Source organism: Trichoderma camerunense, assembly GCF_050948025.1.
Source record: "Trichoderma camerunense strain CBS 138272 chromosome Unknown V8C40scaffold_4, whole genome shotgun sequence".
Lineage (NCBI taxonomy): Eukaryota > Fungi > Ascomycota > Sordariomycetes > Hypocreales > Hypocreaceae > Trichoderma > Trichoderma camerunense.
The window spans coordinates 1759848-1785517 of record NW_028145366.1 but is presented as its reverse complement, the minus strand read 5'-3'; the positions used below and the strand labels follow the sequence as shown (position 1 = coordinate 1785517).

Sequence of the window (25670 nt, the reverse complement as noted above, 5' to 3'; positions counted from 1 at the left end):
AAAGACGCGCCTGACAGTACCTGATCAGTGTATGCCAGCTAGGGCATGTGGGAGGTACCTCACCTTGACAGGCGGACCCTCCAACAAACAATTGGGATTTCAAACGGCATCATTTTGCCTCTTTCTCCCCATCTCTCTTTTTTCTCACCACAACCAGCGAGTGTGGCCTTGACTCGACATTCCTTTACGATTTCATGATACCCTAAAATAAAATCCACAGCTACTCCGCCATGCCAAAGGTCGACCGCCGGGCAAAGCTCGCCGAGCTCAAGGCCCTTCGTGCAGCGGGCAAGAAGGCCTTTGAGAGCTACCAGGTTGAGGATGCCGACGATCTCTATGACGAGGTGGATGAGGCCGGATACAAGAAGATTGTGCGGGATCGCCTGAATCAGGACGACTTTGTGGTCGACGACAATGGCGAGGGCTATGCCGACGACGGCCGCGAAGACTGGGACAGAGTGCGGCAGTACGAATCGGACAGCCAGGGAGAAAATGAGCTGCCGGTGCGTGGGAGGCCGAGCAAATCAGGTGAGTGAGGCATCGCAACTGTTTCTTTCTCTTCTGGTCTTTCCATTGCTTAACATAATCACAGCTAAAAAGAGCCGTGAGGAAGAGCAGGCCAAGCGGGATGCCAACGACCGCAGTATCAGCGAGTACTTCACCAAGGGCGCCGGTAAAGCTGCACCCAAACCGAAGGTATGGCACCTCCATCCAGCATATTTGTTCTACAACCCCCCAGATGACCTAACACAACTGCAGGTTACCAAGACCAAGGCCGACGACGACTTCCTTGCCGACCTCCTCGGAGAGGTAGATGCCAATATCCCTGCTCCAGCCCCAAGGACATCAAAGGTCGAACGGTCTGGAGGCGAAAGACGCAGGCCCCGAGACTTGTCCCCTGCGCCAGAGCCCAGTCACAAGAAGCAGAAGCGGGTTGATATTCGATTGCCGTCACCAGAGCCCGCACCTGCGAGCTTCGACGACGACAACGATTTCGCACCCTTGATTGATGACGAGCCGATGGGCACAGCAGAAATGCCCATGAGCGACCCTGCACCGTCTTCTCCCGCTGCCAAGGTCGCCCAACGCAAGGCCCTGATAAAGCAAGAGCCACAGAGCGACGACGATGACGATATGATGGAGGTTGCTCACGCTGGAGCTGTCAAGGTTGCTAGTGTAAACATGGCAGCTTCTCGACCAGTGAAGAAAATCATCAAGGAAGAGCCGGCTGTGACTTCGTCCCCCATCAAGGCTCCAGACGTCTCTGTCGATCCCACATCTTGGAACGAACTTACGGAGAAGCTCAACGTCGTGAGCACCCCCATGTCAGAGTCCAGAGGCATTGGCAAAATAGACCACAATGACGCCATCGAGGCTGATGGCTCCTTGAACTTCTTCTGGACTGATTACACCGAAATCAACGGCAGTCTCTGTCTCTTTGGCAAGGTGCTAAACAAGAAGACGCAATCATACGTCAGCTGCTTTGTCAAGATTGACAATATTCTCAGAAAACTCTACTTTTTACCCCGTCAACAGCGCGTCCGAGATGGCGAGGAAACCGGAGAGGAAGTTAACATGGGCGAAGTCTACGACGAGGTTGATGAGATTATGACCAAAATGAACGTTGGCATGTACAAGATTAAAAAGTGCGAGCGGAAATACGCCTTTGAGCTGCCCGAGATTCCCAAGGAGGCAGAGTACATGAAACTCTTGTATCCCTACACGAAGCCTGCTATCAACATGGATGCAAAGGGAGAAACCTTTTCCCACGTCTTTGGCACCAACACTGCTCTATTCGAGCAGTTTGTTCTTTGGAAGAACATCATGGGTCCTTGCTGGCTCAAGATCCAAGATGCCGACTTTGGTGCCATCAAGAATGCCTCTCACTGCAAGCTCGAGGTGTTGGCTGAACACCCCAACATGGTGTCGACCATCAGCGACTCTGACAACATGGATATGCCCCCGTTGACTCTGATGAGCATCGCTCTCCGAACCGCTTTCAATGCCAAGGAGAACAAGCAAGAAGTCCTTGCCATTAGTGCGCGAATCTACGAGAAGGTGCATCTCAGCGATACAACCCCCGCTGAGAAGCTTCCTTGCAGAACGTTTACCGTCATTCGACCTCACGGACAGGCCTTTCCCATGGGCTTTGACACGCTCGTAAAGAAGACGCTCGCAGAGAAGAAAAACCGGGGTTCCATTGTTTTGAAGAAGCAAGAATCCGACTTGCTGAGTTTCTTCTTGGCCCAGGTTGACGTGGCGGATCCCGATGTTATTCTTGGTCACCAGCTAGAAGGTGTCGATTACAGTGTGCTCCTACATCGTCTGTTTGAGAAAAAGGTCCATCAGTGGTCGAGGCTCGGAAGACTGCGACGAACCCAGTGGCCATCCGCCATCGGCAAGGTTGGCGGTAACGTGTTTGCTGAGCGTCAAGTCATGGCCGGCCGATTGCTTTGTGATCTTGCCAACGATGCAGGAAAATCTGCCATGTTCAAGTGTCAGACGTGGAGCTTGACGGAAATGTGCAGCCTATATCTCACGGGTGACAACCGACGCCGTGATGTTGATAACGAAGTTGCTCTCAACACCTGGGCTAAGGAGAGCCAGGGCCTCATGGATTACGTGACCCATATGGAAGCTGATACGCACTATATTGCCGCGCTGGCTGTCAGTGTGCAGTTGCTGCCTCTCACCAAGGTCTTGACTAACTTGGCTGGTAACTCTTGGGCTCGTACCCTGACCGGTACTCGCGCTGAGCGAAACGAATACATTCTCCTTCACGAATTCCACCGCAATAAGTACATATGTCCCGACAAGCAGACATTCAAGGGACGGCAAAAAGCCGAGGAGGAAAACGCCGAAGAAGAGGGAGGCGAGGGCAAGAAGAAGGACAAGTACAAGGGTGGTCTTGTCTTTGAGCCAGAAAAGGGTCTCTATGACAAGTTTGTTCTTGTCATGGATTTCAACTCTCTATATCCTTCCATCATCCAGGAGTTTAATATTTGCTTCACCACCGTGGATAGAACATCATCGGTAAGAGAGCATTCACAAATTCCTCTTTTCCAAACAGCTCTTACTAATATCAATCACTTAGGCCGAGGATGAAGACGCTGTCCCCGAAGTACCTGTCAACCAGGACCAGGGCATCCTCCCTAGACTCATTGCTACACTCGTCAGCCGTCGTCGCCAAGTCAAGAATCTGATGAAAGATAAAAAGGCCACGGCCGAAGAGCTTGCTACTTGGGACATTAAACAGCTGGCCTTGAAGCTTACAGCCAACTCCATGTACGGTTGTTTGGGTTATACCCGGTCCCGTTTCTATGCTCGTCCCCTGGCCATCTTGACCACACACAAGGGCCGAGAAATTCTGCGCAGCACCAAGGATCTTGCCGAGAGTAAATCTCTGCAGGTCATCTACGGTGACACGGATTCCGTCATGATCAATGCCAACGTTGACAACGTTGCCGACGCTTTCAAAGTCGGCAACGAGTTCAAGAAGGCAGTCAACGAACAGTACAGGCTGCTGGAAATTGACATTGACAATGTGTTCCGCCGTATCTTGTTGCAAGCCAAGAAGAAGTATGCTGCCATTAACCTGATTGAAAAGGATGGTAAATTCATCGAGAAGATGGAGGTGAAAGGTTTGGATATGAGGCGTCGTGAGTACTGCGCGCTCTCCAAAGAAGTCTCCAAGCATCTGCTTGATGACATTTTGTCTGGAGACGACATCGAGGTTTCCGTGGCCCGCATCCACGAATATCTTCGCGATATTGCCACCAAGATGCGTGACTTTGCCATCCCCGTGCCCAAGTACACCATCTATACGCAGCTCGGAAAGGGCCCCAAGGAATATCCCAATGCCGACTCCATGCCTCAAGTGCAAGTCGCCCTCCGCGACATGGCCAGGGGTAAAACCGTCCGCAAGGGTGACGTGATTTCCTACATTGTTACGGGCACCAGCCAAAGCTCAGAACCTGCGCCGAAGCGTGCTTATGCTCCGCCAGACCTCAAGGCCGATCCCTCTCTACAGCCTGATGTGGACTGGTACATTGCCAAGCAGATCTTCCCGCCTGTAGAGCGTCTTTGCGCCAATATTGCGGGTACCTCGACATCACAGCTAGCTGAACAACTGGGATTGGACGTTCGCCGGTATACCTCTACTCAAACACAACAGAGCGGCTCAAGCGACGATCTTGAAATTCACCCTCTCGAGTCTCAGATTCCCGACGAGGTCCGTTTCGTCGATTGTAAACGCCTCTCTCTCCGCTGTCGCAAATGCAAAGCTACATCTGACTTTGAGGGCCTTGTGGGCTCCCCTGATCGCGTTACTGCGGCAGGCGTCACCTGCCCTGGCTGCGGCGCAGTTATTCCTACGCTGTCTGTCGTAGCGCAGGTTGAACATGCGGTTCGCCTCCAGACGTCCCGGTACTACGAAGGCTGGCTCGTCTGTAATGATCCTCAGTGTGGCAATCGTACTCGGCAGATGAGCGTCTACGGCACATGCTGTTTGGGACCCAAGGGGCTGGCGCGTGACTGCACTGGCAAGATGTTTTACGAGTATACCGAAAAGGCAATTTATAACCAGCTGGTTTACTTTGCCAGCTTGTGGGATGTAGACAAGGCAAAGACTAAAGCTGGTGATGCTAACAATGACTTGACGGCGCAAGAGCGGGAGAAGATTCGGGCGATGGCAGAGCACAACCGTGTACGCTTTACCACTGTCAAGACGGTTGTTGACAAGTATTTGGATAAGTGTGGTAGACAATGGGTTGCCATGGACACGCTGTTTACGAAGCTTGGATTTAGCAAGATGCTGGGCTCTGTGTCGACTGCTGTTGCTGCTGCCTCATGAGAAGTGGGCGAGATGAAAAGGCAATCATGATGGGGAAGAAAAGAAAAGAAGAGAAAAGAAGGGCAAGATTATTGATTATGCAGATCTGAGGGATGAGGTTTCATGGGCGCTTTGGGAGTTTAAGGACTTGGGATATATCATGCTTTTCCGGCAAGACTTGGCTTCCGCTATGTTGATATTGGTTAGGGAGACGTTTTATACAATTGTAATCAAAGCAAGAACTGAATGAATATTGTATACATGATAAGTCATTTAAGAATTAGAAATACTTATATCACGTATAGAGAGGAGAATGTGTGGTTGAAATAATGAACAATTTGAACAACTTCATGCCCATACGATCAGGACAACTTCATGCCCATACTATTAGATGAACTATCCATCCGGTATCTCACCAGATCAAAAACGCGAACTTTTACCTAATCCTTCACATGCAACCCCCCAGTGAAGAATCAGAGAGAGAAAACAGAGTTAAAACAATGATGATAATTAAAAGGAGTCATATACGTGGACCTCATACCACTCAGCATTATCACCCAAATGTCTCATTCATCAACATACAGACATACACACAGTACACATGGCGAGATAAAAAAAAAAAAAGGCACAAAAAGTCTGCAAAACGAGAAATTTGGCTCAAGGGCAACATGAGGAATAAATATCAGATATCAAGACCTCCCATCCCCAATTTGTAAAACCACACACCATATTCCGTTCCGAATCTGTCTTATCCTCCTCCGGCCCCCCTTTTGTTTGCACACACTCCTTCATAAATACATCGTCATTTTGTTCGGCCAAACAAAGTTATTAGCCATCCATCCAGTTGTGCCTTTTTGTGTCAACCATGAGCGTCTTGAAATTCCCTCGTCAACTTCCAAACACAGAACGCATCCCATTTGTGCTTTCATTTCCCCCCTTCACAAGGTCTCGGGTGTGCGTATTCTATCATCTCGCCGATTGGCCTCAAAACTGACAGCTGGGGGCATTGCATTGCGTCCATATTATCGACGCATGTCCTTTTTATGCTGAGAGATGAAGACATCAACTGTGTCCTTTTTTCTCTCTCGTTTCCGAGCCACTCAACATTAAGAATTGGAGCACACCAAAGGGGACATTAGAAGAAGGTATAAACACAATCATGAATAAGAAGGCATGGTGAATCCCTAGGCCGGAAGACGGTAGAAAATAGTAAAATAAAAAAGAGAAAAAGTGCCCCCTATCTCCTTCTTTTGAGGGAGGCCACATCTGTCCACTCGATTGGTCAAATGGTCTATGGGGCAAAGGTATCGCGTGTGAAATGCGTGCTCAAACTTTTAGTGAAAACGTCGCATGAAAGCCTTGTAAATGCAAGAAAAAAAACACAACCCCGCCGAGTCTATTCCCCCCAAAAATGCAGAGACACCGAGAATAAAGAAATGGGTCTTTTTATTCATTGTCCTTCTTGTCGCTGGCAGGGACTGCCTTTGACATGAGAGGCGAGGGTCCAGCAGACGGAGGGGAGGCCGGGTGGTCATTATCCATAGTGGCTAGCAAGCTAGAGAGAGAAAACAAGTATCAGTATGAGGTGTGTTTGATAGGGGGGAGAAGAGGAGCCGGGAATGCTTACCTGAAAGCATTAGAGCTTGTTGGGCCAGGAGTTCCAGCGCGGGACGAGCTGTTGGAGTCATCGCCAGGACGACCAAGAGCGCCACCTGGTCCAAATCGGCGTCCGCTGTTGCTACGAGAGGATAGCATAGATGCGGGGCCCAGGGTGACGTTTGAGCTTGAGGTTCGGTTGACAGACGAGCCCTTCAGACGTCTGAGGTCGTCCATGCCAACTTGGTTGCTGACGGGCTGGCTGAAGTTTCCAGAGAAGTTTCGAGCATCGCCACGGCCAACAGGAGGTCGGCCTCCAGGACCACCTCGCTGGGTAGTTCGTGCGGCTTCTTGAGCCTTGGCGGCTTGTGCAGCTTCGGCCTAAATTAATCTTGGTTAGTATTTCCATAGAAAAGGGTAGAAGGGAGAAAGGGGGGTTGAAACTCACTTCCGCGCGAACCTCGTCCAAGGTCTTGGGGCCCTTGTTGGCCTCCTTGGACACCCAGCGGGCTCTTCGGAGATCAATGACATCCATGAGCATGAACTTCATACGGCTCTGTAGCTCGGGTAGATCAGCCATTCCCTGAATACGCTGGAAGTAAATGTCCATCATAGGACGGCCCTTGTCGGTCTCGTCGAGGTTGGCACCAATAGTGCGAAGCAGCTTGCAAAGTGACTCGATCTCGGCCTCGTCGGGAATTCCCTTATAATCGACGAGCTTGTGTACACACTCGTGCATGATACGCTCAGTAAGCATGCCCAGCTTGAACAGTTCTCCAATGAACTGAACCAGACCAAGGCCTCGTCGCTTGGCGGCGGCGGCGGCGTAGTACTCATCAGACAGCATAGCAGCCTCTCCAGTCTTCTTGTCGGCGTCCTCTTCGGGGGCCTCGGGCAGGTTGGACGTCCAGCCACGCTCGAATTCCTCCTGGCATCGGTTCAAGAGATACTTGCGGAAGAGGTTACCACCGCTGACGACGTTGCCATTCTTGTCCTTGATGTTCTCATCGCGAATATCAGGGCTCATAGTCTCAAGCATGCGCTTGCAGAACTTGGCGTACATGGAAGCCCAGTGAGCTTCGTCGGTGGCCTTCTCAAAGGTGAGCTGGATGACCTGGCGCAGCGTGCGTCCATCAGATTCATCCTTTGACTGTGAAGCAATGACGAGGATCTGGTCCGCAATGCGGTCAAACTTCTCTGGCGTCATCTTGTTGAGAGCAGCCTTGACCTTTCGCTGAACCGTCTCAGGGTCCAGGAGCTGGCCAGAGCCAGGCACAGGAGCGGCGGTAGGAGCCTTGCCAAGGGAGGAAGCCTTCCAGCCAGTAGCCGAAATGGTAATGGGCTTGACCTCCATGCCGGCAGTAAGAGGCATGGTCTTAGCAGCCTGGGCTTCCTTGGCAGCATTGTCGTTGCGTCGGCTACCACGAGTGGATCTGCTGGACTGGCGCGGAGAGTTGGGCATGTTGCGCATGTTCTGGGAAGAGGTGCGAGACATGGAAGAGGATCCAGGGAAAGCAGCGCCGGGACGCTGGAAGGACGCCATCGGGTTGACCTGAGGCCGCGGCAGAGTGCCACTGGCAATGGCCATGCGGTCGGCAGATGTGGTTCCTGGAGGCAGAGTGCGTCCAGTGGGAACGCCAAACGTGCCGCCGGGGAAACCGCCTCCACCACGAGATCCTTGCCTGGCAGAGCTGGGGGTCTGGCCCCGCGATGCAGATCGGTTGCCATCACCATCACCAATCAGCTGCTTAATCTGCTGGCCGAACTGAAGCGAAGGCTGCTCAGTGAAGACCTTCTGGAACTGGAGCAAGAAGGCAGCGTCGTATTTGAATGTCTTGCCCTTCTTCGCAACGGCGGCATTGAGGGCCGGGTTAGGAGACTTGATACCCTCGGGGTAAATGTCTTGATCCATAACCTGGAGGAAACGAGCCGACTTCAGAGACTGGAGAGCAGCACTGGGCTGAGGTGGCTCCACGGCGCTGGTCTTGATAGGGGCCAGGTTGAGAGCGGCGGGCTTGGCGACGCGCTTTTCCTTTTGGCCAGCAGCATCGGCAGACTTGTCGCCAATGCTCATGTCGGCGAGCTTATCAGCAACAGACTCAGCAGACTCGTCCTTCTTGCCCTGGTCATCACCACCAGTACGCATCGCAGCAAGGGCTTCAGCAACGGAGAGAGACTTTCCAGAGGACTCGGCAGCTTCTCGTCGCTTCTCCTTCTCTTCTTCGAGTCTCTCCATCTCGCGTTCCTGCTCGCGCAGCTTGCGGTCCGCTTCTTCGGCATTGGTCTTTTTGTTGGCTTCCTCAGCGGCCTTAGCAGCGGCCTTCTCAGCATCCCTCTTCTTGCGGCGCTCTTCTTCCTCTGCCTCACGCTTGGCGTCCGCTTCCTCCATCTCCCGGATGATTCGGTCAAGCTCTTCATCAGCAAGCTCCTCGGCAGTCTTGGCCGGCTCCTCTGCTTTCGGGGCCTCCTCAGTCTTGGCAGCCTCGGCAGGCTTCTCAGGGGCTGGCGTCTCGACCTTGGCGGGAGCCTCCGGTTGAGGCTCAGGCCTAGCCTCAGGCTTAACCTCCACCTTGGTTTCGGCAGGCTCTACCTTCTTCTCCTCGGGCTTGACTTCGGGTGCTGCCTCGGGCTGGGCCTTGACCTCTGGCTTGACCTCTGGCTTGACTTCGGCCTTTGGCTCCTCTACCACTTCCTTCTTCTCCTCTTCCTTGGGCTTGGTATCATTACCGGCGGCGGCCTTAGCAGCAGCGGCTTTGATCTCAGCCTGGATCTTGGCCTTCAGCTCATCCTGGATCTCCTTAGCTGTCTTTGACGGCGATTGGCTGTCTGTGCGGGTGTGAGTGGGCGTGTCGAGTTTCTGCTGGGGAGGAGTAGATGTTGCGACGACGGGAGGAGTCTTGGTCTGGTGAGTGCTGGGCACGGGAGAAGCCGGCTGCTTGAAAGTTGAAGTATCGACAACCTCGCCAGAAAGAGTCTTAATTTGAACCGCGGCACTCTTCCTGGGCTTGATAAAGCTGTTGGGCTTTGGCTGAGAGTTCAGGGCTCCGGGATTTGATGAGACAATAGCGGGCTGGCTAGGCTGGCTGGCGCTAACCGGTCGCTCAGGCTGCGAGGGCGATCGGGACATGCTGTGGCTCTGCTGGTGGTAAGTAGGGGGGGCAAACTGCTGGTTGTAAGCTTGGGCGCCGGGCTGAGGAGCCATGTATGGCATCCCGCCGGGGTAGTACGGCATGGGCTGGCCAAACTGCTGCGGGGGGAAACCGAAAGTCTGATTCTTCCATGTTAGCCAGAGTTCAAATCCTCCGTTTTCAGGAGAAAGGTCAAGCGAAGCTGGGTGGCTTGGGGGGTTGACAAGGGGGACAGAGGGAGGAGGGCAGTCCTTTGGAATTCCACTAGAAACCGGACGCATGTTGTTCTTTTCGTGACGCCACATTGTATCTGCACGCTGGCCACTGCCAACCATACGATGTTGATTCTGCTGCTGCTGCTGTTGCGGTTGCTGTTGCGGCTGCTGCAAAACATCGCTGGTACATGGCTCGCGCGCGGAATTCAAGGGGCGTCCCGTTTGAAGAGGTCCGTCGCGCTCACGACGGCCTTTTATCTTTTTGATGCTGGGCTTTAAATTCACTTTGGTTGCTACTGCAGGAAAGGGGTACTGTACTTGTTGCTGATGAGGAGCTGCCATCGGTGGCGGATAGTGATATGCGGGGGGGTTCTGCATGGCCATGTTGGGCTGCATCGTCGCGGGAGGCATATTCGGCGTGCCGGGGAGCGAAGGGTTGAGGGTAGCGAGAGCAGGGCTCCGAGCAGGTTGAGGCGAGTTCGGGTAGGGTCGAGTCATGCCGGGCTGGAAAGGAGGAGGCATGCCACGGTTTTGGCCCGGAGGTCGGAACTGGTTGTTGGGAGGGAATCCCATCTGGTTGTTGAACTGAGTGGCATGGGGGTTGAAGGAGCCTCTGTTCGGTCGGTTGTTCTGAGGGCCAAAGTTGCCACGGCTGCTGTCGCTCTGGACGGAATGGCTCGACTCGCGGCGGAAGTGTGTGCCCTGATTTCCCAGGGTCGAGTTGGGAGGCACAGAGCCTTGTCTCATGTGGCGCTAGAAGCATTGTTAGGTTAGTTGTTGTCATCAAGTTGGAGGACTAAGTTGAGGGTTGGGGCTTACATCGCCGTCGCTACCAAGGCTGCCAAAGGTCATCTGGTTCGTTGGTTGCTGCAGGCTAGACGGAGGTCGGCCACCGCTAGCAGAGGGCTGCGGGATAGGAGCAGGAGAGTGGGCGGGGGAGGGCACTCGGTGGTTGTTGTTCGCATCGGGGACCGGGATGGGAGCAGAGTGGCCGACGTGAGGAGTGCTGTGTCCCATGGCGGGCGAGTCGTAGCCAAACTGGATGCCAGACTTGGCACCGCCAATGGAGCCACCATTGGCGACGTAGCCGCTAGGGCCGTTGGCAGCCATGGTGACGGAGCCTTTTCGAAGGTGATCGGGGCCGGAGCCGTTGAAAGAGCCGCGGGCGACGGCCGGGACTGCGGGAGGAACGGCCTGTTTGCCGTTTACTGGAGAAGGCGATGAGGCCGCCTTGGCATTCTGTGCCGGCTGGGCAGAGGAGCCAACCACCAGGGGGGCGTTGGAGGTGGGCGCAACTACAGGCGCCTGAGCGGACTTCTTTGGCGCACCTGCTGCGGAGGCATATGAAGTTGCCGTAGGAGCGTTGGTGGTGGTCGCCGGGATCGGAGTCTGCTGGTTCGCAGGCGACGTCATATGGGGAGAGGCGATTCGCGATGCGGAAAACGAAGGATTGGTTGGTGTTTTGATTTTTGATTTTTTTTTTTGGTCTGGTGGCGGGGCCAAAAGTGAGGGCCAAAAAAAAAAAAAAAAAACGAAAGCCGGGACGAGTTTTCCGCAGATCTCGTTGAGACGATCCCTGAGAGATGAGCTCTCTGAAAAAAAAGACTGTTCTCGAAGTAAATCAAGAACACAGCCCAAGAGAGGATATTGCTTCGTTCGTTCGTTCGACCGGGAGGCGAGCCTGGCTTGGTCGAGACGGAGAGCGACAAAGAAAGCGACCGGGTGGGGGAAACGACCGTAGGCTCTGGCTGGCTACGATCCCGCGCGGCGTCCGAAGAAAAAGGAGAGCAATGAAATCGATCTTCTGTTACCGAAGCTGCAGAAGACGCTCAATGCTATGAGGAAAAAGGACCAGGTGAGAAGGGAGATTCCACCGGCCACTGGATGATTCTGGAGTGGTGAGGGTTGGAGAGGAGGTTTTCTAAGAAAATTTTGGGCAGCAGGAATTAGGATATGGATGTGGGCGGAAGGGGCAGTGGCCACTAAGAGGAGGGGTGTGGCGCTAGGGAACTTGGGACTTTCTTTCCCTGCTGCACGCACGCCGCTTGGGGTTTTTTCCAGCTTTTTTGGTTTGGAGGGGTTGAGCGGGAAGCTCCGGGTACTTGAGGCCTGGCGGGTGGTTTGCGGGCGTGTCAAGTACCCAGACGGTACCATGTAATGATAGCGGGTGATTGTCTGGTATCTGACTTGGTAATACTACCAGAGAAGAAGGAATATGAGAGCGTGTTTGTGTCTTGGTATGATTTTGATGTCTGGCTGTAGATGATTCTGTGTGAATGCGGAAGAGAAATGCATCGGGCTTGCTGCTCTTGATATGAAAACACAACTGCTTCCCACCGCCACTGGTTGGCAGGGCAAACAATGAACTCTCCTGAACACATACTGTACTATAGATAGCAGACAAACAAACAGAACTTTGTCCGCATCACGGAAACTCTGCGCCGCCAGCATCTCGGAATCTCCCCACGGCCAAAAGTGTATTAGGTAAACTGTGCCTAACCTAAAACAAGGCGGAAACAAACTCTTGTTCACTGCTCGTCGTTGGTGACGCACTCTCTTTTGAACCATTACTCATGCCAGGGTTTGCAAATGCCACTTACCCAGTAGGAGGTAGTTCATTCATGGTGGCATTACGTCGATCCTGTCATCCATGTCATTTTTGATGGCTTGGGGATATACCAGAGACTAAGGTAGCTTTGCCTCTTATTTCCATGACCACAGCACATACCGATCCGATAGTCCATCTACTTGTATAATATTCTAGAAATTACCCATTCAAACTGCTCAACACATGAAGATTAATGATGATCTACTTGCTGGGCAAACGGCAGGGAATGGATCGTCAACGACAAGACGTAGGCTTACTTGATGTTATCAGCACGTGACTTTAACTTCATCCCTCAACCCTACGACTCTGCGCCGTTAAAGTCCAGAATACATATCGTAAAAACGTCCCAAGTTCTCGTCTTTAACAAGCTCTCAAAGGTCATGGGGAACAATCATCTCATTGAATCATTGCAACATATCTCCCCTTAGCACAGCCCATTCATGTGGCGTTGGTGCCTGCGGAGGAAGCCTTCCCCAGGATCCCCGTCTTTGAGACAGAGAATCACATGTGACATTCGCTGTTGGGCACTGACTCATCGACAAATCCTCTGTGCAAGACTACCTAGTAGGTAGATTGTTTGGCAATGCCCTACATTGTTTTAATTTTAGTCATTCCACTTTAGAAGCTTTCCACAGAGCTGCCGGGTTTTCTACCCTTATTTCCAAATGGCGTTGTCGGCGTTAACAAAGCGCGGTTTATACTCCGGGCTCCTGCACAGTAGCTGGGCCACGTCAACAACAAAGCCACCGTCCAGGTTCAGGCGAGAATATAGAAACCGGGCCTGAAGATGCATAACAAAAATGCATGCTGCAGTTTCATGTTCCATGAACAGTGCTGTATCATGCAGTCAGCTCAAGGGAGATTCGCAGGCTACTCTGCCGTGAGCGGTGTGCGAGCCAGCGGCGTTTGTCCCTACATAGAGTCCAATAGTATTTTCAGGGCCCCTTTGTACTGTGCTTTCAATCATTATATACTTTGAGATTTATATCAACGTCTTTGTGTCCATAGAATGAGATTTCTCAATATGAAAGGAGCATATAATAGGTATCTTCGACAAAGCAGACATTGAGTTTTGAGGTTGAAGTAGCTGATGAATGAAGAGTGAGCTGCAGTACTGGGGTACTTGGTACCTGGTTCGAGCTGAGACGGTAATTCTGCTGCTGCAAGTTCCAAGTTGGTTCCCGCCATTCCGGCCCATTGGTACGTACCTCTTCTTTGTACTACGCCACATTTTGTTTTGTTTTTCCGTTCTTTTTTTTTTTCAGCTTTCCAAAGTCATCTCCACCAGGCCCAGCAAAAAAAGAAAAAAGAAAACAGCAGAGGGGGGAACAATGGCTACGGGCGGGTTTGCTGACGGATTATATCTTACTCTGTACTAGAATAGAGCATCCCAATAGGGTACTAGGTAGCAGGTATCTTTTCATACAGAGTTCATCTTCTTTTATCTGCAGTATATGAATAGAGGGCATACATCTGAACGTCCTCGAACACAAATAATGAACCCCGTCCAGCGAAATGAAAGGTGACATTCAGACATTCAAAACGTGCGAAGTCCATCAAAAACCACCGCCCAAAGCACCAAAGCAGCCCAATCACTGCCATCGCCCGTAATAAGCGCCTTGATTAGCAGCCCGCTAAACGGGCCATTTCATTTCACCACATGCAAACGCAAAAAGATACAAGACAACTATTTTAGTTCACTTACCCCAGGGTGTGTGTGTATGACTAAAAAAAAAAAGTTTCTAATTCTTCCCTCAGCGCTCAACATCACTAGAACTCTTTGTTCTTGGCGAGCCATGTGCGAAACCCCTCTTTTAGGGCACTGTCTGCAGTTGATGGTATTAAATAATATCCATTGTTTAGAGCATTGTTCAAGAGGTAACACTGTTGTGCATGGTTGCCATCATAGAATATAGAAAAAGGAAATGAACATAAGCAGAACTAAAAGATTGGAATAAACACAACGTACATCTACCTAAAGTCCCAGCAGCAATACCGCACTGTCACTTACCTATGAAATTGATGCCAATGGAAAATACCGTCACCCGCTATGGACCTTTTGCCTATACCACCATCAGTTTGTCAATCCCCCATCCCAGTCTCGGTAGTACAGATCAGTTGGAAAGTAACCTGAGGCCGCCCGCCCATCAGCTGATGACAATTCGGGATCCTCGACATCCTTTTCGCCGAGACAAATACGGAGTAGTAATTCCGAAATGCCGGGCTTTTCGTGATGCCTCGCTTTGGCCAGAAAATAGGATGGTTTGAATGTGGAATATCAGCAACCTCCAGATTTATGAACTTCATGAAAATGGATAATATCAACGCTTACACGTCTTCAATAGTAAAAAAAAGCATGTGTGCATACATACTATTATATCATGATCCACGTCCTTTTCCATGCAAAATGCTATGCCAATTATTTACTCCCGGGTAAGTTCCTACCCTCTTCAATCACCAACTGCAATATCAAAGAACCAAACCATCTGCAGGTCGCAGATCACCCGCTTCAAGTGACGCACTTCATCTCATCCCCCACGCAACCATTTCAAATCACATGCTCATCTTCTCCGAACAACCTAAAGCATCAGAAATCTTTCATCATTTTGCGATATCATAGTCTAAAAAAAGAAAAGGGAAGAAAGCAAACAACACGTTCCCTCCAAACAAAATGTGCAATTTCATATTCTCGATACAAAACCCCCCTTTGAACACCACCCCCATCCTCAATTAATCCCTTATTCTTCTTTTTTCTCTCAATGCCATATCATTTCATTTTTCTATGCCCTTCGGAAACGCGATGCCTAGTTCGCCTCTCCCTCTCGAACCTCAAGAATATCCGGGTCCAGCGTCTTTTCATCTTCCTCATCGTAATACCCCTCCTGCCCATCTTCCTCCACCTCATCAATCGTAGCGTCCATCAGCACGCCCTGCTCAGCCTGCAGCTGCTGTATCCTTGTATTCGTCATCTCAAACACATACTGCCCTATATGCTCGACGCCCTCCATGACCACTTCTCCTTCCACAGGGCCGTCCTCGTCTGTGCTTTGCCGCTCAGTTGGAAACAACTCTCCCGTCACCAACATGAGTTTGTCGGGACGCTGTAAAAGCACATCAAACGCTGGTCGGAGTTCGGGGCAGGCTTCAAACACTTCTCGGCGTCCGAGGACGTAGAGTCCTAGTCTCGCTCGAGAAAAGGCCACAGTCATACGACGGACGTCGCGAAGATAGCCCACTCGCGACGTGCGAGTCAGAGAAAGAATAATGTCTAAGAAAGCAGCCATTAGTGTCTAGTTTTTCGCATGTTCAATGACAAGCATAAACTTACAATCATTTTGCTCTCCCTGGTATTTGTCGACTGTAGCAACAGCCTTGGGGAGACCAAAAATGGGGTTTGCGCATCGATGGGAAAGCACATCTTTTACCAGAGCCCGTTGGCCAGCGTACGTCGTGAGTATGGTGATTTTGTCCGCAGGATATCCGAGAAGTCGCATATACTGATAGATGGCCACCGCATACTCAGCTTCGCCGAGGTTTTGAATAAAGTGCGGTGTCGGTTCAGCTTCGCCACGCCCCTTATAATTGGGGACATTGATGAACTGAAAGTCGTACTTGAAGCCAGCATTTGCCCGCAAGAACTCTGGGTTAGTCTGAACGTCGGGGAGGTTGTCGAGCTTTGGATAACGCCACTCGTACAACTTGGCGATGGATGGCCGAGCACGACCTTGCTGATCCAAAGTAACCGTTGGCACGCCTAGTCGAACAAGTCGCGAGAACAACGACTGCTCAAGGTTGGCATAGTGCCGGAAAGCCAAACTCTGGATAACCGGGGAATTTTGGAAGTGGTCACCGCATAGCACAATTCGCTGTAGTGGCAACTCACCGTCGACGGGCTTTTGCATAGCAAGAGGAATAAACGTTTCAATCTCGGTGATTTGAGCCGCTTCTTCCATGATGACGTTGTCATAGTGGAATCCAAGGGCCGCAATCTCACCCCTCCTGATTGCTGCATGAGTCGTCGTCATTGCAATAATCCGGGCTTCGTTGGTGAGGAGATAGTTGGCCTTATCCTTCTCACGGCGGAGAATTTCAAAGGGCCTAATATCTGCCAACTCGGAAAAGATTTTGCTAATGTGGCGGTAACAGCCCTGAGCGATACCCAAGACTTGTGCTCGGTCTGCCTCCTGCGGGAACAGGGGCTGGGGAGCGTCCGAAAAGTAGGAGTGAAAGGGAAAGTTCTGCACAATATCAGAGGCAGTGGATGCACTAGATTCCGCTACCAGAAGAAACTTGGCCCAAGCTGGCTCAACGTAGGCGGCGTTGAAGTAGCCTGCGGTTTCGGCCGAGTTCTCGTGCGCTCCTGGAGCTCCCAAGCTTGCTGCAAGCTTCTTTACTTCATACAGAAACCTGTCTCGGTTGTCCAAAAACGACTCAACACGACCGTATTTGCTGAAGCTGCCTTCAGTGTCCAAATCTTCCTCACCATGACCAAGACGCAACAAATGTCTCTCATCGATATCCAGTGCAATGATTTTGGCAAAGAGCTGGTTGAGAGCTTGGTTGCTGTGGGCAACGAGTAGTGTCTTTTGGTTTGGAAAGTTGTGATAGATGTTGTTTATGATTTGTGTGGCAACGTCTGTCTTGCCTGTACCCGGAGGACCAACAACCACAGTCAACCCAGGTTGAGATCCAGACATGATGGCCTCGATTTGAGCCGGAGTAAACCGTACTGTGTTCTGCTTGGGTGCGTCAATGGGGTAAGGTCCATTATTAGGAGGCAAGTAGGTTGAAACTTTGAGGGTTTCCACTTCCGAAAGCAGTGCTGGTTCAGCATCGCGCCGCCGTTTCTTGGATGGCTTCCCGCTCTGGGGTTCCTCTGTTTTATCGACGGCTTCAAGAACGTACGGCGGCCCAAAGCTTCCGGTAACGTTATCGTCAGGCTCGACCGTCTTGCCAGGTAAGCTTTCGACCAGATGCTGCCAGCCTAAAAAGGTATCCCTGTAATCAATCGTCTTGAGCCTGTTGGGCAGATTTTTGTAATGTGCGCCGGCTGGGTCGCCATAACCTAGGAATACTTCATGAAGCCATGTAGGCAGTGGCATTTCCGACAGGACGAGAGTACGAATGGCTTCCAGAACCGGCTTGAAGTTGTTTTCTCTTTTATTGCGTCGTAGAAGCAGGTTAATACCTGCATATACGTCAGGCTTGCCGGCTGCCGCTTGCTCAGCATCGTGTGCATAAGTTGCTGAATCCAGCTTCAACTGGATACGACGTCTCTGGTCCAGGCGCTCACCCCCTTCCCTGGCGTGTCGGCCTCTGTCATCAGTGGTGTGAACCACTTCAGCAGATCTCACCGTCAAGGCACCGGCCTTTTCAGCCTCTGACTGGGCCGGTTTGCTACCATTTGCGGCAGTTTGGCCGGCTGAAGGGGAGGGATGAATCGCCAATAAAAAGACAACATCGCCAGGTCGAAGAGTGTCCCATTCCCTGCGCACACCATCTCCTAGGCGTCGAGCATCGAAAGACACTTCGGCCTTGACCAGGGATGGCTTGTCATCTCCAACGAGCGCGGGGACGACTTCCAGTATTGTTGGTTTGGCAATGGGCATGGCCATTTTCGAGAAGCCTGCAAAATGGGTTTCGCCGGGCCGCCTGACTTCTGGGCGAAGACGACGCAGTGCGGCCTCGATGTCCTTGCGGATTCCATAAAAGGATTCACAGCGATATAAAACTAGTGCCCTCCAAACAAAATCACCAACTGAGAGATATTGCAGATTGAGCTTCGGAAGGGCTAGGGGATGTGAACCATCGTAAGAATCCGCCCGTTGAAAGTTGTCGTCAAACAAGGTATCTTCGGTCGGGACTATGCTTATTCTCCGGGCAGTCTCCTGGAAGGTCTTCTTCCGTTCAAAGGTAGTAAGGAGGAATTCGATGAGGAATTTTCGGTCAATGGTCAAGTTGAGGCTTTCGGGATATGCAGACCTGAGATCCAAAAGATTCACCAAATCGAGCAGCTCATCGTCGGTGAGGGGATCAAGATGTGATATCAATTCTTCTCGCTTGTCAATAGACCCGTAGTTTGACAAGGCTAAAATGGTGAGTTTGTCCTTGAAATGCTTGAGAGCAATCCGTTGAAGCTTGCCCAGCAATGAGCAATGCCGGTCAAAGGCCTCTGTTTTGGTGAGTTGGATGCCACTCTGGTCATCAATAGCGAAGAATGTGTAGTGAGAGAGCAGTGCATGGAGGTCACGCAGCAGAGCGCTGCCGGCATCGTTGTATAGCGGAGACAGTCTCATCAGAGGAGTGAGATGTAAATCTTGGACCAGGGCATTGACGTAACGCCGCGTTGGCAATTGGCTTTGCAAGTCAGATATGAATTCAGTAAATCGTTCGCAGTAGAGCAGCGTCTGGTCTATAGAAACAGGTTAGCTTGGCGAACATGGGTAGACATGAGTACTTCAGCTGCCTATTGACGTACCTGATTTGCTGCTTTCGTTGTACAGCTGATTGATAAAATCAAGGATAAGGGTGTAAAGCCATGAACGCTCAAATCTCAGCCGTGCCTTGGTAGCTTCGTCTGCGGCGTCATATCGCTTCTGAGCAGCCCTCCAAGCCTTTCTGAGATGGGGCGAAGAGTCAAGCTGGGCTTCTTGACACTTCTCGGTGGACAAGTTATGCCAGATGCCAATCGACACTAAAGGAGCGCATTCTTTCCTGACAATGGTACAGTCTAGGCTCTGGAAGGCGTGGATGAGAAAGCAGAGGAGGTGTGTTCGCAGCGTCGTCGACAATGTTCTGTCGAGGGTCATGGATAGGATGCGGCGGAAGAGGGACGAGAAGTCGTCGGGCCTCTCTTCAAAGATTTCTGGATTGTACCGTAAGTCTCTTGTCGGACACAGCTCAGAAGGGGACCAATTCTGCCAAACTTACTCCATGTCTCGAGGTGCTCTCGTCTCTTGACGTTGCATATTAATGCCAGTATCAAGACGTGGTAATTGGACGCTTGCTCAGAATACCCAGGCCACAGATAGCTATTCCACCGCGTTAGAACTGATTTCCCACACCAAATCCCAGAAATTTTGAAGGCAGCCATACCTCTCCAACGTCTGCAGACTCTCCAACAGCAGCAGCAGCTTATACGAGAAGCCATCCTGCTCCAGAACGTCCCAGATGCCCTGCTTGATGACGTCGTTCTTGACCTTGACCTTTGCCGTCTTCTTGCCGGGTTTCAGCCAATGCTGCCGTGCAACCTGCACAAAGCGATGCTCCTGCTCCTCCACCTCTGCTGGCGTCGGGCGGCCGTCTGTCGTATCTTTTGGCGGCTCGCGTGTGGCCGCAGCTCGCCCGCCAGAGCTTTTGGATCGCTTCGCGTTAGGCATTGCGAGGGTGTCGCGTCATGGGCTGGAAAAGACTCGATGGATCGACCGGCGTTTGCAGGACAAGCTCGTGCCTTGAGCTTGAGCTTTGGTGAAGCTTGAGACGGGACGGCGAGGTCATACAAAGCGCAGCCAAGTTGAGAGTCCACGCCTGGCAGACGGACATGGAATTACTGGTCCCTGTGCATAAAATTTCAGCCTTGCGCACTGCGGGCCCGCTGAGCAGTAGCGGCACAAGTATCTTCTCGCGGCTAGTACCTGATCTCTAGCGACGCCACCGCGGCAGATGCTTGTACCTGCAGTGGCCTGGAACTACGGGGGCCATCAGCGGTCTTCAGCCTTCCCATCTCGCATCTTATCCTGGAGCCATTCGCGACGACTTTCTCTTGTCATCATCTCTGCTCTATAGCGTTTTGTTTGCTGGGCAACGCGCTCGGCCCCCCTAATATCGCCTCTGCCGAGTTCATTTACGTCTAATTCATGATCCGTCATTTCGATTAATTTCGGCTTCGCTGCATTCAAAATATCTCCGCTCGGCAACCAAGCCATCCGTGTCGAGCTCCAGACCAGCTTGACGGCCAACATTGTGCCTCTTGCGCGGCTGCTTTCATCATGCCAGCTCTCGATATAGAGAACCCAGGCGTCGAAGCCGTGGGCGCATTCGGACGACTCCTCACAGAGCTTCTAGACGAAGCCTCAGCGGCAAAGCAAACGACAACCATCGAGCCTGCTCTCGCGAAATCCGACTTTGCCAACATCCACGACCGAGTTTCTTCTTCGCTCACCCGGCCCAAGAGCGCGGGCAGCACAGAGAACAATGCGCCTCCAGACACACTCAGATCACGGCAGTTTGCCCTTGTAGAAACAGCGGCTCGCGATTTCTTCAGCAAGTTAATCGTAAGCCGAGAGCAACCTTTTGCCCGCCCCAGACGTCCAACACTAATCCATGAAGGCGACAACTTCAATTGATAGTCCAGAGTTTGTGAAGATGTGGAACCTGCTGGATATTCTTTCAATACTCTCAGACGATGGCCAATGCGACCCCGCGCTGCTGTTCTGGCTTGTGGAAGAGCTCCTCGACAGCCAGACGATTGCGGGATGTCGCAAAATATTCGACTATCTCGAATCAAGACGAGAGCGCATCACGGCCAAGCATTTCAAGCAGAAGAACCTTGTTATTCTTCGAAGCTGTAATGAGTTGTTGCGGAGACTCTCACGCGCTGAAGATACGGCTTTCTGTGGAAGAGTATTCATCTTTATGTTTCAGAGTTTCCCTCTGGGAGACAGGAGCTCTGTCAACCTTCGAGGAGAATACCACGTTGAGAACGTGACAGTGTTTGAAACAGCAGAAGATGACGACAGTAAAATGGAAGTCGATACCAATGATACTCCAAAGGAGCAAGGCGACGTCAAGACTGGCGGAAAGAATGGCGCGCAGGATTCAAGCAAAGCCCTGGATCCCGACACACTCTACCCTTTGTTTTGGTCTTTACAAGAGAGCTTCAGTCAACCCTTGAGACTATTCGATGCTGGTCATTTCACGAAATTCAAGAGCAGCTTGGAATCCACGATCAGCGCGTTCCAGGCTATCCATGAAGACAGCATATATTCCTCAAAGTCGATGGAGAATCTTAAGCGGACGTTGAAGCGAAAGAGGGACGACGACGGAACCGAGACGCTTCCAGAGGCGTTTAATCCCAAGTATCTTACTAGCAAGGATTTGTTCCAGCTTGAGGCAAGTATCTCGGTGTTACATTTGCATCTACTTGACAAAATCTAACAATCGGACTCATACAGATCAGCGACCTCTCCTTCCGACGACACGTTCTCGTGCAGGCTCTTATCATCACAGACTTTCTCCTCTCGCTATCAAAAGAGGAAAGAGAGAAGCGAACCAACATTAACGTATCCAACAAGTCGGTCATTTATCCAGACCAACTCAACGAGGAAAATGTAAGAGCTCTACCCTATGTAATCTCTCCTGCTCATATACTCAACTTCCTTATAGACAAAGTGGGCCACCGACATGAAAAAGGTAATATCAGACTATCTCAAGCAAGGAAGTGATGGGCCATACTTTTTTCGCATGGTAGAAACAGTGCTGGCTAGGGACAAGAACTGGGTCTTTTGGAAGATGGCCAGTTGTCCGCCTATCCAGCGTGACCCGGTGTCAGCTGCGAGCTTCGTCGAGTCAAAGGATGCCGCGCAGAAGATGGCGACGAATAAGCGCCTGAGACCAAACCCGTTGAATGCCGTGCCGCTCGACTTTTTGGCAAACGAAGACGAAGGTTCGGCGATGGAGGAGCTAAAGTCTGCGGAACGCTATCAGTTGCCTGAACTTGATGGATTCAAGAGTAAAATCGCGGATGACGACTTTGAGATTGACATGCCGACGAATAACGAGACCAAGGCCGCGGCTGTTGCGGGCAAGGCGAGCAAAAGCTGGAGAGCACTTCGGATAGCGTCGCGGTTCAAGCTGGCGTCTTTTGACAAGATCGACGACCCCAAGAAGATTAACATCATTTTTGAAGACGACGTTGAAGGAGACGAGGATGAAGAAGACGCTGAGCCGACAGCGAGCGAGGAAGACATGCCCAGCAATCGCGACCCGATCATCCTATCTGCATCCTCTGGCGTCGCAACATCAGCCCTGAGGGAGAAGCTCATGAGCGAGCACAAGGGCGTCTTTGCTCCTGTCGTGCGACACGCTGTGCGCGAACCCGCCGAGGACGAAGTTAATGGCAAGACATTCCATTTCGTCAAGGCCCAAGAGTTCAATCAGCTACGAGACGGCGATAGACTCATCGAGTATGGCACTCGTGACGGCGTAGACTATGGCACGAGCACAAAGGCCGTTGATGCTGTCGTCGACACGGGCAAAGTTCCCATCGTTGAGCTTGATCTCGAGGTATGTACACATATCCCCCCTTATTCCTCTTCTCCTCCCTTGTTTTCAATGCTTTACAACATATCGCTAACTCCTCTAGGCCGCGCAATTCGCCAAAGACATGGACTTTTCAGCACGATACATCTTCATCAAATCTTCCTCCGAGGACGTCGATGAGGAAAAGACCAAGGACCTTTTCGACACTATCATTGTGGATGAAGGCGATGTCGAAGAGACTGCAACTAGTATTGGCGAGTTCATTTTCAAGGGAGAAGAAGCTGACGCAGAGACCAACGGCGATGCGAACATGGCTGATGCCCCATCTGCAAATGGCGAAGAAGAGGCGTGAGAGATTTTATAAGGAATGCACAATGGACACATGTACGATGATGGCGGGATTAGGATTTAAAAGGGAGCTTCTTCTTTTTTTTGCGTTAATGGCTGTATGTTTCAAATGCTACAGAGCGGGTCTAAATACCCAAGGGCGTCAAATTGGGATACATAAGATTTTCATCATATAAGACGGACAACACAACGACACGACAGTTCTTGTGTTAAGAGTGGAATTGGGCACTTTGCGATTAATAAACAATCTAGCTAAATACACAAAGTCCGGTTGTTACAACAAGCCCGATACAAATATAAAATCATGAGGCAACAGAGTCTTTGATAAGATCAATCCAGGTTTCTCTGTGCCAGTTCCTTGGCAGGTTTTTGAGGCCTCTTTGTCCTGCCACATCACAAGTTTCAATCTAGTACGTAATGGTGGAGGATAAACAGGAGACGTGTCTGCCAAGTGAAAAGGAGGGCGATTTTACTCGTCCTCTTCCGAGGATTCCTCCTCAGAAGCCTCCTGGAGCCACTTGATAAAGGGCTCGGCAGCCTTGCGGACCTTGCGAGAGGTAGACACGTCGACGTACTTCTTGCTGGCCTTGGAGCCCCAGGGGACGACGACCTCCTCGGTGATGAGGTCGTGGTGGTAGTACAGTTGCAGAATCTTGACGACCTGCTGGATCATGTCAGGGTTCTCCTTGCTGAGGCCGCCAATCAGGCGCTCAGTACCACCAAGCAGGGCCTTTTCATGCTTCTCGGAAGTAACAAACTGGACAAGAGACATTAGTAAACTAATTAATTAAAAAAAAAAAAAGCTGTGTGTAAAACTCACCTGCTTGAGCATGCTGGCGCGCTTGGGAATCTGGGCCACAATGTTCTTGTCAAAGACGGTCTGCACCAGAACCAGGACGGTTCGGTGCTTGGCCTCGATACCAAGCTCCTTGGCCTTGACATAAATGTTGATGGAATCGACCTTGTCAATGCCGCCCTTCTCTTCAGCCTGCTCGGCAATCCAGTTGCCGAGTTCGTCGTAGACGGTGTTGCCACCGCCCTCGCCGTCCTCATCCTCGTCGTCGCCAATGTTGAGCTTCTGCTTGAGCTCGCCGGGGAGCTGTGCCTGACGGGCCTTGACGGCCTCGGCGCTCATGTCGACAGCCCATTCGTCGTCCTTAACCTCGACTTCGGCGCTGGTAGCGGCAGTGGTTGCCTCAAGCTGCACCTTTTGGAACTCGTCATCGCTGACGTCGCCGTTCTCGGCGGCATCGTTGGAGCCATTCTCGGAGCCATCTTCGCCACTGCCTTGGCCGTTCTCCTTGGCGTGGCCGTTCTGCTTTGCCTTCTTGGCGGCACGGCGCTCGGCCTTGTCCTTCTTTCCCTTCTTGGGCTGGTTCTTGAGGATGAATCCACTAAGCTTCAGGCGGAGATCAACGTCGGTCCGTTGACCACAGGCTTTGCAGTCGAGCACGATGTGGTCGTCTTTGATGACGACGTCGGTCTCAGGGTTCTTGCACTTTTTGCAGAGAACAAACTTGTTGATGAAGCCATCAAGATGGTCCTGAAGCTTTGCGGCATCGTGGGCGCCGTTGATGATCCAACGGTCGTCCTTGGGGTCGATGTTGGTCTGAGCTCCCAGCTCGAAACCAAAGTACTTGATGACATAAGAACCGGGGCGGGCAAGAGACTGGGCGACGCTGGACAAGTTGACGACAACGGTCTTGATACCGTTACCCTTGCCTTCAATCTTGGTCTGGAGGCGCTCCATCTTGTAGCGGTAGAAGGCATCGCTGACATCGCGACGAACGTTGACGAGAGCCATGGTTGCGGTTGTAAAAGGGTGGCAGAATGGGATGCTTGAGGTTTGTCTGTGGGGATTGAATTGACGAGGGCTGGGATTATTCCTGGGACGGAGATATATGCATCAAGAGGCTCGAAACGGTATATTGGCGCCGGATAGAGCGGGCGAGTCGAGGACCAAAGGGAAGCTGAACAACTCAACAGTTATGCGTACTGGACATAGGGCGGACCGGACAGATTCGCGATTGCAGTGGGACAGGCATGAACTCGGATCGTTAATCGAGGGGAATATCAACCGTCAGATCTAATATCGGGACTGCTAGGTTTCCGCGGTATGCGAAATAACTGCAGCGTGAAGAAACGTCTGGATACGGAGGCGGAATCGTGCTGATACATAAACAACAATGTACCGGCAATGAGCTGCTAAGTGGGCAGAATGCTTAGACAGACAATCTAGGAGATTGGCCAGAAGAGCAGAAAAGACGAAGAATGGGGTTCTCTGTCTGTTCGACTTTTGATATTTTTTTGTGTGCTGGTAGCTGTGGAGGCGAGGAGAAAAATAAAGAACTGGGGGGAAAAGTGCGCTGCGACCGGCAAGACAGTCAGCAGGCCTGGCAGATGGCTGGATAGCGGGCGAGACAAGATGCTCGGGGAATCTGACAGATGCAATCTCTGGAGAGACGACGAGTTGTGATGAGGGGAAAAAGGGAAGAAGAAGAAGAAATGTCAAGAGGCTGCTGGGATTTTGAATCAGGCAGAGATTCCAAGTGGGGGCAGAGTTGTCAGCAAAGCGGATTATTATTTTCCTTAGGTTTTTTTTTCTTTTTTCCTTTTTTTTGCTGTGGTGAATCACGGGCTGGAGAAGGACCAAGGAAGCCTAGTGGAAGGAATCGGAGGCTAAA

The 25670-nt window shown here is 51.5% G+C and overlaps 5 protein-coding genes across 5 annotated transcripts; 2 read left to right on the top strand and 3 right to left on the bottom strand.

The window, feature by feature from the left end:
- The first annotated feature begins 6 nt into the window (after window positions 1–6).
- On the top strand, window positions 7–5175 carry V8C40DRAFT_237962 (DNA-directed DNA polymerase alpha catalytic subunit POL1). The gene is made up of 4 exons (XM_083214347.1): window positions 7–528; window positions 593–696; window positions 760–3033; window positions 3095–5175. The coding sequence occupies exons 1-4, from the start codon at window positions 231–233 to the stop codon at window positions 4850–4852; spliced, it is 4434 nt and encodes a 1477-aa protein (XP_083076500.1). The 5' UTR covers window positions 7–230; the 3' UTR covers window positions 4853–5175.
- A 1102-nt stretch (window positions 5176–6277) lies between these two features.
- Window positions 6278–11183, bottom strand: V8C40DRAFT_285565 (uncharacterized protein; the record flags this gene model as incomplete). The annotated part of the gene is made up of 4 exons (XM_083222393.1): window positions 6278–6386; window positions 6459–6808; window positions 6876–10523; window positions 10590–11183. 4 exons carry the CDS (start codon window positions 11181–11183, stop codon window positions 6278–6280), a joined length of 4701 nt encoding a protein of 1566 aa, XP_083076499.1.
- Window positions 11184–14987: 3804 nt separating this feature from the next.
- V8C40DRAFT_237957 (RNA helicase aquarius) lies at window positions 14988–19945 on the bottom strand. Its single transcript, XM_083214346.1, has 5 exons — window positions 19474–19945; window positions 19309–19409; window positions 18857–19243; window positions 15707–18790; window positions 14988–15646 (listed from the first exon to the last, which is right to left on the bottom strand). The coding sequence occupies exons 1-5, from the start codon at window positions 19755–19757 to the stop codon at window positions 15183–15185; spliced, it is 4320 nt and encodes a 1439-aa protein (XP_083076498.1). The 5' UTR covers window positions 19758–19945; the 3' UTR covers window positions 14988–15182.
- A 177-nt stretch (window positions 19946–20122) lies between these two features.
- Window positions 20123–23299, top strand: V8C40DRAFT_237956 (THO complex subunit 1 transcription elongation factor-domain-containing protein). Its single transcript, XM_083214345.1, has 5 exons — window positions 20123–20651; window positions 20707–21489; window positions 21552–21707; window positions 21763–22662; window positions 22742–23299. The coding sequence occupies exons 1-5, from the start codon at window positions 20367–20369 to the stop codon at window positions 22988–22990; spliced, it is 2373 nt and encodes a 790-aa protein (XP_083076497.1). The 5' UTR covers window positions 20123–20366; the 3' UTR covers window positions 22991–23299.
- V8C40DRAFT_164009 (translation initiation factor eIF5) lies at window positions 23137–25360 on the bottom strand. The gene is made up of 2 exons (XM_083211512.1): window positions 23807–25360; window positions 23137–23743 (listed from the first exon to the last, which is right to left on the bottom strand). The coding sequence occupies exons 1-2, from the start codon at window positions 24788–24790 to the stop codon at window positions 23456–23458; spliced, it is 1272 nt and encodes a 423-aa protein (XP_083076496.1). The 5' UTR covers window positions 24791–25360; the 3' UTR covers window positions 23137–23455.
- Between the last annotated feature and the right edge of the window lie 310 nt (window positions 25361–25670).